Consider the following 14,677-nt stretch of genomic DNA (forward strand, 5'->3'; position numbering starts at 1 on the left):
TCGGCGCTGGGAAGCGACGCATAATTAACACAACTTTTGCAGCAGTTGGCGTAAGTGATTTTGCTGGAGGGGAAACCGAGACGAAGAGCGGACTGGGAGAAGTCCCCATATAGGTCTTACATTCGCAGCTTGCCTAGAGTGCGGATGTGGCGTTCTTTACTCAGCTTGCCTGAGAAAGAGTGAGCATCTCTGCAGTTTAGGACGTAGCAAAAGGAACGATTGAGCTTGGAGATAGGAAGTTTTGGTTCAGCTATGTACTGAGCAAGATAGCTAGGAGTGAATAGACGAGCGCACTCTTGCAGGAAAACGAGGTCGGCCGACGTCCACACAACGACGCCGCTCCGCCACGTTGTATTCGGTGATATTGCGGCCGCTCCGGCCACATTAATTTGTTGGATCACATCGGCAAAGTTTCCACGAAGGTTTCATGGCCCGTGTATTGTAGAAATCTTCTCGCACTTCGCATTACGCCTGGGTCAGTCGATAGGAATTACTTTTGAGTTATCGCGCTTTACTCCACGCAAACGCAATTTATAACCAGTGCCTCATAGGAGAGTCTTGCAGAGTGTTGTAATGTGATGATTGAAGGTTGGGAGTTAAAATAAATTTGGTGTTCAATAGCTGAATATAACATCAATGTGCACCCCTTTTTAATTAAAAGTGATCAATTCTAAATCAATTAATGTCAACACTGCCACCGCAGTTCAATCAGGAGTCACAGGGCCTTATTACTTTTTTTTTGCGTTATCCGATATTGCGGCAGTTTTGCACTCTCTGTTGATGTGTTAGTCAATTAGCTGGGCCCAACACACGCCAAAACCAGAGAAGTGACGTGTGGGGTGTTACAAGACTATCACCTCGGCCTGCTTGTCACTTAATCTGAAGTTCCTTTCTTGTTTTTGTCCTGTGACACTAGCAAATGTGGTATTCTGAATAGCCATAACACATTGGATACCTATCCCATGGCAGTTCAAATCCGAAATAAAACTTGTATACAAGATTCTTATAACATTTCACTGTTTCACTGTACATAGTGTTTAATATGACGTATAGTTAAGTTTTATTTCCATATATATATATATATATATATATATATATATATATATATATATATATATATATATATATACGACGAAACTTTTCGTATTCGTAACTGTGGGTTCTTTGGTTTTTGATTGCTCTGGGGGAAGGCTTATCAAACTAAAACACTTCAAATATTAGTTCATTTTATTACATAAACAATTAGAAGATTTATTTTACTTTGACCCAGTACTTTGCCACAGGAGTATCGGACAATTTACAACAGTCTTCGACTATGTAAGCTTCAGGTGATAACTAAGTAATAAACTGTTCTCTTGAGATACAATGTTCGACATTTATCACGGCACAAGTTAATGTGAAATTGGAACTGTCACTATCCTACACTACGGTGTCGACTGCAGTAGCTGAGGTGACGAATTGGGCGAGCTCTTGCATATTCGATAATATACTGACCTCCGGTGCGAGGGCATTGCTGTGCTGGAGAAGAGGCGTGGTGTGAAAATTATATTTGCTTATCTTTGTAATCCAGACAGTGTTATTCGTTAGGATCTGCACCATAATAAGCCACTTTCATGTAATTTGTAATGTTCGTCTACTGTTTATAACCAGTTCAGTCTAGATAATGACTGATGTACGGATACAGTCTGGCAACAGGGTGCCGTGCTTGCATTTAAAGTGAGCGTTACCTTCCGTAGGTTTGTGCCTGCGGTAGGTTCTGCCGGTCGCGGCAACTCGTGCTGAGATGGCCGCCAGCAGATCTCCGCCACAGCCGCGCCGAACTGTGTCCCCCGCGACGGTACCCGAGAGGAAGCCACCGCTTCCTCCGCAACCCAGCGGTTGGCAAATACTGTGGAAAAGATGCACTGCCTCTTGCAGCACTGCCTGTGTGCTAGAACGCTTCAAGAAGGTCAGTGCTGCCGCTGCAATTAAAAATATGTACCATAGTTCATAAATATTATCTGTGAGCGTATTGAGCTGTTTGGAGACCTTCGCTGTCTTACCTTCGTTGGATGGAACGTGGTTTTATCCTTCTCGTTTCGTCGGCGATTTGTTAATTGGAGCACATGTAGTCTCACATTCGTAGAGCGAACCTCCTGTACACGTTTAACTGCGATTAAGGTGGAAATGAACACCTAGGACCTGGCGATTAGGCACATGTGTCAGAATATTGAGATTCCGCAAAGTGGATGCCACTACAAAACCTAGCGCTATCGACACTATGTTTTAATATGCTTCTCGAGACACTGGGTGGGGAACTTTAGGAAAACGAAAATTTTTGTAGTGCATTTTAATATTATGTGCACTCCACAACATCTTTTTACGGTGCGACTATCCTTCCTTCTGATCAGTGTTATCTACATTCTATTGTAACGACACGGTATTTCATGTGAGTTAGCTGTTACTTAACAGTATGTGGGCTGCGGGGTACGTTATTGCATACGTGCTGCAGACTAAGGTACACACCACGTTTTTCAGTGATGATGATGATGGTATGATGATCATGATGGTGATGTTGCCACGATTGTTTGGACTCTCGAAATCAAGGTCTGTAGCACCGATTCTAAAATGAGATGAGCGTTATTAAATTAGTAAATGGAACTCTCATGTTTTCACGTACACAGACATTGCATAAGAGCGAGGGCACACACACGCGCGCGTGACCACACACACACACACACACACACACACACACACACAGACAGACAGACACACACGCAACAAAAAATGTCTCCCAGCAGTAGGGCTTTATGCTCGAAAAAAAAAAAGACAAATCATTATATAGAATACATTTAAACGTATATGTCGTGTTTGTTATTTCGGTCATGGGACATGTAGGAAAGAAGAGACACTATTTTCGTCCAGCAGCCATTATGAATTGAAACACAAAGTAATTACAGACACTGGGTGCGAGCGGACACTAATTGAAAGCAGGATGTGAGGATAATAGGCAAGGGGCAGTACATTACGGTGCACAGAAGAAGAATAGACTGTATTTACATCGTTTGTCGACAAACAATTTAGCTACCGTAAGTCGAATGCTTTTAGGTCGACTAGTACCTCGAAGCACGTATGGCACAAGGAAGCATCAGTGTTTATTTTCCCAACGGCGGCAAGTCAGATATTGAAGAGTGAAAAAGTGGATGGAAAACGGGTACTCTGTACTACCGGACGCCGTTCACTTTGCGGACCAGCTATGGCCATGCGGGAAAACATGAGGTCGTCAAATTTGTGAAGTGTCTTGTGGGAAGGCTGTTCGACTCAGAGAAAAAGCAACCAACCGTAAAAGCAACGAAACCTCTAATATGTTTACAGGTCAAGGTAACACATATAAAAACATCTGCCTATCTCAGCCAATCGCAATTTTCAGAGGTGGGTAAGGCCGTGGTGTCAGGCCACTACATCCAGGTGCCATGCTGGAATTTCCACGTCATTCCGGTGCGTGTCGTACTATGCAGACAGTAAGCTTTGCGTGGTATTGCACGGTCTTGTGTGGCTACAGGTACCTGTTATCTAACATACGAGGCGTGTTTTTTAAGTAAGTACCGTTCTGAAATTAAAAAAAAGACGTTCTAAGATATCTCAATAATTTTATTTTTACATGGAAGACTGTACCTTAGTCTACGCACTGACGCCGTTACATTCTGATTCTTCCTTGTTTACGTTGTGTACTGAGTGTTTAAGATGCCTTCTACTGTGAAGTACGGTCTGTTATAAGATTTCTTAGTGCTAAAATCCTAAAAGCGATCAATATTCATCGTGGGATCTTTGCTGTTTACGGAGAAAACATTATGAGTGATGGAATGGTAAGAAAGTGGGTGAGAGCATTTAAAGATGGCCGCACAAATGCGCACTATGAACAACGGAGGGGGCGTCCTTCGGTCGTTAATGAAAATCTGATACAGGACGTGGACAATAAGGTGACAGAAAACAGACGCTTTACGGTTTTCTCCTTGCGGGATGACTTTCCTAATATTTCTCGTAGTGTTTTGTATGGCATTGTGACCGAGCACTTGAATTAAGGAAAACTGTGCTCAAGTTGGGTACCGAAAATGTTGACGGATGTGCACAAAACCAAACGTTTAGACAGTGCACAGACTTTCCTTTAGCGGTGCCACAACGACGGCGATGATTTCTTAAGCCAAATTGTTACGGGTGATGAAACATGGGTGGCATAAATCACATCAGAATCAAAGCAACAGTCCATGGAAGTTGAGCAAGGGCATCGTTTTGCTGCAAGACAATGCCCGTCCGCATATGGCGAATCAGACTAAAGATCTCATCACATCTTTTCGATGGGAAACTCTAGATAATCCTCCGTACAGCCCAGATCTTGCGCCCAGTGACTACCATCTGTTCCTGCACTTGAAGAAACACCTGGGCGGTCAGCGTCTTCAAGACGATGACGAAGTCAAAACAGTGGAGATGCAGTGATTAACAACACCTAAATCGGGGAATCGCGCCACTAATAATACTAGGTGGTGGTGATTGACTTTCTAATGAGGCTCCCACAGGGTTTTCACAAGCAGCGGATGCCCCTGCAGCTCTGAATAGGTACGCTGGTATGCGCGACAGCGGCACTTCCCATCCGTCGTCAAATTGAGATTGTGAAGAGTCTTCACGTGTCCTGTACTCCGGCGAAGAATTAATTGTGTTATGTTCATCATCTTGGGTTTGTTGACGACTATTGGTAAGGCTTTCATAGTCTGCTCTTCTGAATCCCACAGCGGAACGGAGATTGTACGCCATCCTGCGATGTCCAACAAATAATACAAGCGTCGTAACAATACCCACCTCAGGTGACACAAAATTCATATGAACATTTACAATGGCAGTGGACTTTCTACTTGCATAACTTATGTACAAGCCTATATTTATTTCTACCCTGATCATAAGACCTCAATGCCCGTGAGGCCATTTTCTAGGATGGCCTTAGGCTGTGCGTTTCTGAGGTTATTTTATTGAGGTTCTAATAATTGTACCACAATCGTCAATAGCGACCTTGCCTAAAATCAAAGTACCTATTTACACACTTTATACCGTTTGGCATAAACACAATTTCTCTATAAGTGTCCGTAAATTGACGTATTAAATCATCCAAATTAGGCTTATAGTACCACAATTCTTCCAATACAATAACAGCTGGAAAATAATTAATCCTGTTGCCGTAAAGTGTTATAGCAAGTTCATCAATCCTGTGCTGGTTGTTATGAACAAGGAAGGCGTAGATCGTCCGGGTAGTTTCGGATATGGTCCCAGCTGGCATAAAAAAATTCCAACACAGACATTAGCTGTAAACAAATACCTTTATTCAGAATGTAACATTACCTTTCCTCTTACGTGAAGTCATATAGACTCTATTCCTTACAACAAATGTGACATATTTTACTTCACTTTGAACATTATCATTTTTCTCAGGCTCATCATCAGCAATTTGCAACCCAATATAAAATGGATTAGTAACTTGAAAAATACGGTTTTTTACTTTACACTCCTTCTCTAAATCTGTCCAGGATTTAACTTTAGATATATGAGCACTTTGTTCAGGCTTAGAATACGTTACAAACTTAAACCTATTCCTTCTAGTGTATTTACGACAAGGTACACCTGTTTACCTTTGTGGGTTCAGATCAAAGGCATCCATTTTATTAGTACAGGCTATACGAACTTTTTCTAATGCCCCCTGATCTTCTAATATCTTTTTGTTAGCTTGATCGTTTAGAGTTAGCCTTTCTATCTTAACATTAACCATATACACATATGTTACAATTTTATTAATAATTACAGAACCATATTTGTTACCAAAAAACTTAAATTTATCATTAATATCATAATGTTGAAGGGTAGAAAAGTTCTTCGCTTTTTCGTCTTGTTTCTCCAAAACTGCCATTTTACCATACTCAAAGCGTACACCATCTGTTTGAGTAAATTCTGTGCGCCACTTACACATACGACCGAATATAGGCCTAGTTAGATTTGTCCGACGGCGAATCCAATTCCGAGGGCGTGTAGCACGAAACTTCCGGTACATCCTCATCCGACGATAAACAGACAATTTCTTGCGGTGTTTCCGCATCCGGCGCGTTCGACGCGTCCACCTCATCCTTAAATGAAGGACATTGCACAATACGACAATCAGCATGTACGACATCAAGTCGGGAAATTAAAGCTTCATCTCCAATACTAAATTCATTCGATACAAATATGACCAAGCCGCGATGTGTAATAACCGTGCCAGATTTGTTTTTAACATGAACATACGACCGAGGGTATTCAAAAACTGGTACAACGTTATGGCAAGTACCTCAATATTGACGGAAATTAAGTAGAAAAGTAGAGTAAGGTACAGGCTTTCATGTAAAAATAAAATTATTGTGATATCTTAGCACGTCGTTTTTTAATTTCAAAGCGGTACTTACTGAAAAAGCACGCCTCGTAAATGTAGCAAAATGAGCACTTCATTTCAAGCGACCTATTCAGCAGCTTTGCAAGAGGTTCTCTTAACCCTAAGACGCCCAAGCGTTTTTTTCTAACTTGGATGCCTAAGGGGGAGGAGCAGGGGGTGGGTGGGTTCGGCGAAGCCACAAGTATTAAATAAGTTTACTGACGAAAAATTACAACTTTCAAAATTGTTTATGTATTTTAACTGAGGCATCGGTTTATAAATGTTGTTAATTGTTATAAATATCGGATTGAGTGAATAAAAAATTGACATATTACAATACAAAATACAGATGTGATCATATAGAATAGACTAATCTGAGTCCTCAACTCTAAGGCAAGATACACACTTCAAACTTTTTTCTGAATGTGTGTTACACACATGTTTATGACGATGTCCACAATACTGTTTCGATTTACTTAGGTTTTTGTACTTCTGCTTCTTTGTTTTAGCTTCTCTTACACACATATAGTACCGACCTTTCCCTGCAGGAGGCTGACGTGCTTCTGTTGTCACTTCTTTGGTTTTCTTTTGTAAAATAGTCTCCCTTGATTAAAAAATTTGTTAGATAACCCTCTTGCATTGGCACTTCTTTCTTCTGCCTGCAATTTCACTAGTTCCAGCGCCCTCTAAACAAGCTGAGTATTTCATCAATGATGAGGTGGACCCCAGGTTTATACAGTAGTAGAAACCTATCATTCACTTTGCTGAAAACATCACAGATTGCTGTGAACTTGACTGCTGTCCTTCTTAGTTGGCAGGTACTTTTGTCATCAAACCTTATGATTTCGAAAAGTTCCTTGAAACACTCTCTTGCCATAATACCCTTGTAAACTGGCTGACCCATTAGGTCTGACAAAAGATCGTGTACACTGACACAATTGTCCTTATTTGCCCCCATAAGTATCAGGAATCCTATAAAGGCATATAATTCTTTTTCATTAATCAAAGTAACATTTCGCCTAACTGCCTCTTCATTTCAATGTTTTACTATAACATGCATGATGTCAGGCGTAAGAAGTAAATTCAAGGATTCTCTAGGTGAATGGCAAACACCAGCTGAAGTTACTCCTGCCTGCTCTTTTACTATATTAGCAACAGACCTCCGAGGAATTCTAGGCTGTGTGGTTACGTACCTTCTTCCAGACTTGGCCACAATAACATCCTGATTATCACTGCCTGGAGCTGCGCTATCTTTATCTTCTCTGACTTCCACATCACTTTACCGATCTGAATCATACTCCATAACACCATCCTCATATTCACTTTCATTCCCCGAGTCAGAAATTTCATCCAAAATTTCATTCAGAACTCTTTCTATGGACGAGTCACATATTCTTTTAGCCATTTCTAAATCTTTGTGTGAACAGTAGGGAACTGCACTAACTCACTGCAAGTTTACAAGATAAATAACAACTGACTGACATCAACAGTCACTTCCTCTCAAAGTAAAACTATTGTTGTGAATATCAAGAATACCAACCAACAAGAAACTGACTTGTATTGTTTTAGAGATGAGAAATATGAAGTACTACTAAGGGAAATTTTCTGTAGCATGGAGGTAGAATGGGATAGGAATGATGATGGAAATATGATCACATTTGAGGAAGTGGAGAAAATGGTCAATAGATTGCAGTGCAATAAAGCAGCTGGGGTGGATGAAATTAAGTCGGAACTCATCAAATACAGTGGAATGTCAGTAGAAATGGCCTGGGAGTCGGGACAGGTTCCATCAGACTGGACAAAAGCAGTAATCAAACCAGTCTTTAAACACGGAAACAGAAAAGATTGTAACAACTACAGAAGTATCTCTTTAATCAGCACTGATAATAGAAATGGCCTGGGAGTTGGGACAGGTTCCATCAGACTGGACAAAAGCAGTAATCAAACCAGTCTTTAAACACGGAAACAGAAAAGATTGTAACAACTACAGAAGTATCTCTTTAATCAGCATTGTGGGTAAAATCTTTTCAGGTATTGTTGAGAGGAAAGTGCGATTATTAGTTGAGGACCAACTGGATGAAAATCAGTGTGGTTTTAGGCCTCTTAGAGGTTGTCAGGACCAGATCTTTAGCTTGCGGCAAATAATGGAGAAGTGTTATGAGTGGAACAGGGAATTGTATCTATGCTTTATAGATCCAGAAAAGGCATATGACCGGGTTCCTAGGAGGAAGTTATTGTCTGTTCTACGAGATTATCGAATAAGAGGCAAACTTTTGCAAGCAATTAAAGGCCTTTACATGAATAGTCAGGCAGCAGTTAGAGTTTACGGTGAATTGAGTTCATGGTTCAGAGTATTTTCAGGGGTAAGACAAGGCTGCAACCTGTCTCCACTGTTGTTCATATTATTTATGGATCATATGTTGAAAACAATTGAGTGGCTGGGCGAGATTAAGATACACAAAACACAAAATAAGCAGTCTTGCATATGCGGATGACTTTGTTATGATGGCAGATTCGATTGTAAGTTTGCAAAGTAATATTTCTGAGCTAGATAAGAAATGTAAGATCTATGGTATGAAGATTAGCATCTCCAAAAGGAAAGTAATGTCAGTGGGAAAGAAATATAAACGGATTGAGTCCCAAATAGGAGGAACAAAGTTAGAACAGGTGGACGGTTTCAAGTACTTAGGATGCATTTTCTCACAGGATGGCAACATAGTGAAAGAACCGGAAGCGAGGTTTAGCAAAGCTAATGCAGTGAGCGCTCAGCTACGATCTACTCTCTTCTGCAAGAAGGAAGTCAGTACCAAGACTAAGTTACCTGTGCACCGTTCAATCTTTCGACCAACTTTGTTGTATGGGAGCGAAAGCTGGGTGGATTCAGGTTACCTTATCAAGAAGGTTGAGGTTACGGATATGAAAGTAGCTAGGATGACTGCAGGTACTAGTAGATGGGAACAATGGCAGGAGGGTGTCCACAATGAGGAAATCAAAGAAAAACTGGGAATGAACTCTATAGATGTAGCAGTCAGGGCAAACAGGCTTAGATGGTGGGGTCATGTTACACGCATGGGAGAAGCAAGGTTACCCGAGAGACTCATGGGTTCAGCAGTAGAGGGTAGGAGGAGTCGGGGCAGACCAAGGAGAAGGTACCTGGATTCGGTTAAGAATGATTTTGAAGTAATAGGTTTAACATCAAAAGAGGCACTAATGTTAGCACTGAATAGGGGATCATAGAGGAATTTTATAAGGGAGCTATGCTCCAGACTGGATGCTGAAAGGCATAATCAGTCTCAAATGATGATGATGATGATGATGATGATGATGATGATGGAAGCCTAAAGGGTGGGGGGTTGTAGGAACCATAATAAGTTTGTTTATTTTTTCTTTCAAAGCTGGAATTTTCTATAAAATATATTGACACTAATGTTTCATAAAATAGCCAAGAAACAATAACTCAATGGGAATATGTAGTATGAAAGTTACTTGGGTAAAAGCAGGGGACATAAAAGAAATGTTGGTTCAACGAACCCCCCCATTAGGCGTCTTAGGGTTAATATTACACCTGGGTCACGAGGCCCCCTGGGCGACTGGGGCTGTACGGTGTACGGGAGGCCTTGTGTGAGTGAGGCTGTGGGCCCGCAGCTGGTGCCGGCGGCGGAGTGGGTGCCGCGGTACCGCTGGCGGCAGCAGCTGGCGGGCGACCTGTCCGCGGGGCTCGTGGTGGCCGTGATGCACGTGCCGCAGGGCCTGGGCTACGCGCTGCTGGCCGGAGCCGCGCCCGTCGGCGGGCTCTACGTCGCGCTGCTGCCCGTCTTCGTCTACGCCCTGTTCGGCACCTCGCGACACATCTCCATGGGCACCTTCGCCGTCACCTGTCTCATGACTGGCCAGGTCTCTACACCTATAATCACTAACGTGGAACATCTAGTGATAATGTGCTCGGGTTCGCAGCCGGACCTAGAAGCCAAGTTGACAGTCCAGCTGGACATCATCTACATCTACATCCCTACTGCGCAAGCCGCCTGACGGAGGGTACTTTGAGTATCCGAACGAATTCAAAAGTAATAGCAGTGTACATGGTTACAACACTACTCAAGGTTAAATCTAACTTTGGCTCAGAAGGGGGTAAATTATGCTGCCACAATTCTTTGGTCTCTTACCTAATAGCGTCAAAAGTCTGACAGATAGCCATATAGCGTTTAAAAGGAAATTAAAAGAATTTCTTAATGGCAACTCCTTCTACTCATTAGATGAATTTTTGGATATAGTAAGTGGGTAATTTCACAACCTCCACAAAAAAAAGAAAAAAAATATTGTGTGTCATGTAATATTTTGTGTAATGTAATATCTTGTACAGACACCGTTTGTTAACCTGACACGTTCCACATCATTACGAAGTGTCGTATTCGTGATCTATGGAACAAGTACTAATCTAATTTAGTCTAATCTAACCTCTGTCGGTTCTCCCTTCTATTCCAGTCTCCTACTGTTCGTGGAAAGAAGTATTGTCGATATGCCTCTGTGTGGGCTGTAAGCTATCTGATTTTATCCTCATGGTCTCTTCACGAGATATACGTAGCAAGGAGCAATATACTGCTTCACTCTTCGGTGAAGGTATCTTCTCGAAACTTCAACAAAAGCCCGTACCGAGCTACTGAGAGTCTCTCCTGCAGAGTCTTCCACTGGAATTTGTCATCTCCGTAACGCTTTCGCGATTAGTAAATGATCCTGTAACGAAGCGCGCTGCTCTCCGTTGGAGCTACTCTATCTCTTGTATCGATCCTATCTGGTACGGATCACACACCGGTGAGCAGTATTCAAGCAGTGAGCGAACAAGTGTACTGTAACCTACTTCCTTTGTTTTCGGACTGCATTTCTTTAGGATTCTTTCAATGAATCTCAGCCTGGCATCTGCTTTACCGACAATCAATTTTATATGATCATTCCATTTTAAATCACTCGTAATGCCTACTTGCAGATAATTTATCCAATTAACTGCTCCCAGTTGCTGACCTGCTGTATTGTAGCTAAATGACAAATGATGTTTCTTTATATGTATTGGCAGCCCATTACACTTGTCTACATTGAGATTCAATTGCCATTCTTTGGTCCATGGATCAATTCGTTGCAGATCCTCCTGCATTTCGGTACAGTTTTCCATTGTTACAACCTCTCAATATACTACAGCATCATCCGCAAAAAGCCTCAGTGAACTTCCGATGTTATCCACAAGGTCATTTATATACACTCCTGGAAATTGAAATAAGAACACCGTGAATTCATTGTCCCAGGAAGGGGAAACTTTATTGACACATTCCTGGGGTCAGATACATCACATGATCACACTGACAGAACCACAGGCACATAGACACAGGCAACAGAGCATGCACAATGTCGGCACTAGTACAGTGTATATCCACCTTTCGCAGCAATGCAGGCTGCTATTCTCCCATGGAGACGATGGTAGAGATGCTGGATGTAGTCCTGTGGAACGGCTTGCCATGCTATTTCCACCTGGCGCCTCAGTTGGTCCAGCGTTCGTGCTGGACGTGCAGACCGCGTGACACGACGCTTCATCCAGTCCCAAACATGCCCAATGGGGGACAGATCCGGAGATCTTGCTGGCCAGGGTAGTTGACTTACAACTTCTAGAGCACGTTGGGTGGCACGGGATACATGCGGACGTGCATTGTCCTGTTGGAACAGCAAGTTCCCTTGCCGGTGTAGGAATGGTACAACGATGGGTTCGATGACGATTTGGATGTACCATGTACTATTCAGTGTCCCCTCGACGATCACCAGAGGTGTACGGCCAGTGTAGGAGATCGCTCCCCACACCATGATGCCGGGTGTTGGCCCTGTGTGCCTCGGTCGTATGCAGTCCTGATTGTGGCGCTCACCTGCACGGCGCCAAACACGCATACGACCATCATTGGCACCAAGGCAGAAGCGACTCTCATCGCTGAAGACGACACGTCTCCATTCGTCCCTCCATTCACGCCTGTCGCGACACCACTGGAGGCGGGCTGCACGATGTTGGGGCGTGAGCGGATACCCCAGGAGCAACAGTGTCCCTTATTTGCTGGGAAGTGGCGGTGCGGTCCCCTACGGCACTGCGTAGGATCCTACGGTCTTGGCGTGCATCCGTGCGTCGCTGCGGTCCGGTCCCAGGTCGACGGGCACGTGCACCTTCCGCCGACCACTGGCGACAACATCGATGTACTGTGGAGACCTCACGCCCCACGTGTTGAGCAATTCGGTGGTACGTCCACCCGGCCTCCCACATGCCCACTATACGCCCTCGCTCAAAGTCCGTCAACTGCACATACGGTTCACGTCCACGCTGTCGAGGCATGCTACCAGTGTTAAAGACTGCGATGGAGCTCTGTATGCCACGGCAAACTGGCTGACACTGACGGCGGCGGTGCACAAATGCTGCGCAGCTAGCGCCATTCGACGGCCAACACCGCGGTTCCTGGTGTGTCCGCTGTGCCGTGCGTGTGATCATTGCTTGTACAGCCCTCTCGCAGTGTCCGGAGCAAGTATGGTGGGTCTGACACACCGGTGTCAATGTGTTCTTTTTTCCATTTCCAGAAGTGTATATTGTGAGTAGCAACGGTTCTACGACACTCCCCTGCGGTCCACCTGAATTCACTCTTACTTCGGAAGACTTCTCTCCATTGAGAATGACGTCGTGCGTTACGTCAGACGACGCTGTTGGTGAGTCTCGTCGAACTCGTGCTACGCTGACGTTGTCATGCCAACACTATCTCATGAAAACTGTACACACACCTGTGAGTGGACAGTAATATGAAGCGCAACTACCCTTCGTCTTTCTCAACTTGACCTCTGCTGAGGATACTTTCAATGAGGCGTACGTTGTAAGTTACCTCGAATACCGCCACGAAGATAATACCGGCAGTGCTGCATTATTCCTCTCCACAATTGGTTCTGCAGTTGGCCAATCATACACGTTGTTTCACTGGCATGCACTACATGGCCTGAAGTCTGCTAGCTTACTTTCAATAATACGTCTTAATGACTGTGAACGAATGGCTGCACATTCTCTCTCAAGAGCCGAAACGAAACATGGTTGTCATGTTGGTGACTGGAGGTAGATCGACGTTCGAACTCACTCCAAAGGTGTTCCATAGGGTAGCAAAATGGTCCAAATGGCTCTGAGCGCCTTGTGACTAAACTTCTGAGTTCATGAGTCCCCTAGAAATTAGAACTATTTAAACATAACTTACCTAATGACATCACACACATCCATGCCCGAGGCAAGATTCAAACCTGCGACCGTAGCGGTCGCGCGGTTCCCGATTGTAGCCTGTAGAACCGTTCGGCCACCTCGGCCGGCCCAATGGGTAACATTCGGTATTCTTGACACCCCAGTCTGTTTCACGAATGACAATGTTCACAAATCATTGCCTCACAGATTCTGCTTTATGATAGCATACACTGTCATGATGATACAAATAATCGTCTCCGAACTCTTCCTCTGCTGTATGTACTTCTCAACTCCGTAAAATGACTTCATATCCTTCAGTATTTAGTTCTCCTCTGCACTTTACTGTTGCACTACACATGATCGCAGGTAACGTTCCCAAGACCATCAGTGCGATTCATCTCTCCTAATCACTCGTTTCCATTAATTCATTGTCACCTGGAATCGCTCTTTCCATGGCCTCAAGCGTCGCTTCACGCTGACTGCAGGAAAGCGTGCCTTATACGGAGCTGCTCCACCATTGTACCCTATTGTTTTTACCTCCACACTAATGGGCAACCATCTATTAGGCGCACTATGAATGTAGTGGTGTGGACATGTTGCGAATGTGAGCATGCAAGGGATAAGTACCTGCAGCCGTACTATCCTCTGTCTCCTCGGTGGTTCAGATGGACGCCGGCACGGTAGCTCTGCGTGTTCGGTCAGAGGGTCAGTTGCCCTCTGTAATAATAATAAAAAACTGAGTTAATCGATCACCAACGAACTTAAACGGATGTCTTACGACGTCTGCCCCCAGCAGATTAAGCGAACAAAATGAGATTAAAAAAGAAAGATGGGTAGAGCGTCTGTCATGTAATCAGGAAATCTCGGGTTCGAGTCCCGGTCGGGGTACACATTTTCAACATGCCCCCAATGATGTACATCAACGCCTGTTTGCAGCTAGAGTGTTGAATTAATTATCATTTAATTCTAGAGAAGCTGCACGGTCATCAATGGTATCTGTACTTTCGCGAACAGATACT

At 43.6% G+C, this 14,677-nt stretch overlaps 1 protein-coding gene across 1 annotated transcript in view; it reads left to right on the forward strand.

Annotated features, from left to right (window-relative positions):
- Nucleotides 1-1,783: 1,783 nt before the first annotated feature.
- LOC126267886 (solute carrier family 26 member 10-like) overlaps nt 1,784-14,677 on the forward strand; it is a 122,180-nt gene continuing 109,286 nt past the window's right edge. Inside the window, exons 1-2 of the mRNA XM_049973195.1 lie at nt 1,784-1,837; nt 10,070-10,318. Coding sequence (XP_049829152.1) covers nt 1,784-1,837; nt 10,070-10,318 — 303 coding nt within the window. The remainder of the gene's footprint in view (nt 1,838-10,069; nt 10,319-14,677) is intronic.

The sequence above is a fragment of the Schistocerca gregaria genome, chromosome 4, assembly GCF_023897955.1.
Source record: "Schistocerca gregaria isolate iqSchGreg1 chromosome 4, iqSchGreg1.2, whole genome shotgun sequence".
Taxonomy (NCBI): Eukaryota; Metazoa; Arthropoda; class Insecta; order Orthoptera; family Acrididae; genus Schistocerca; species Schistocerca gregaria.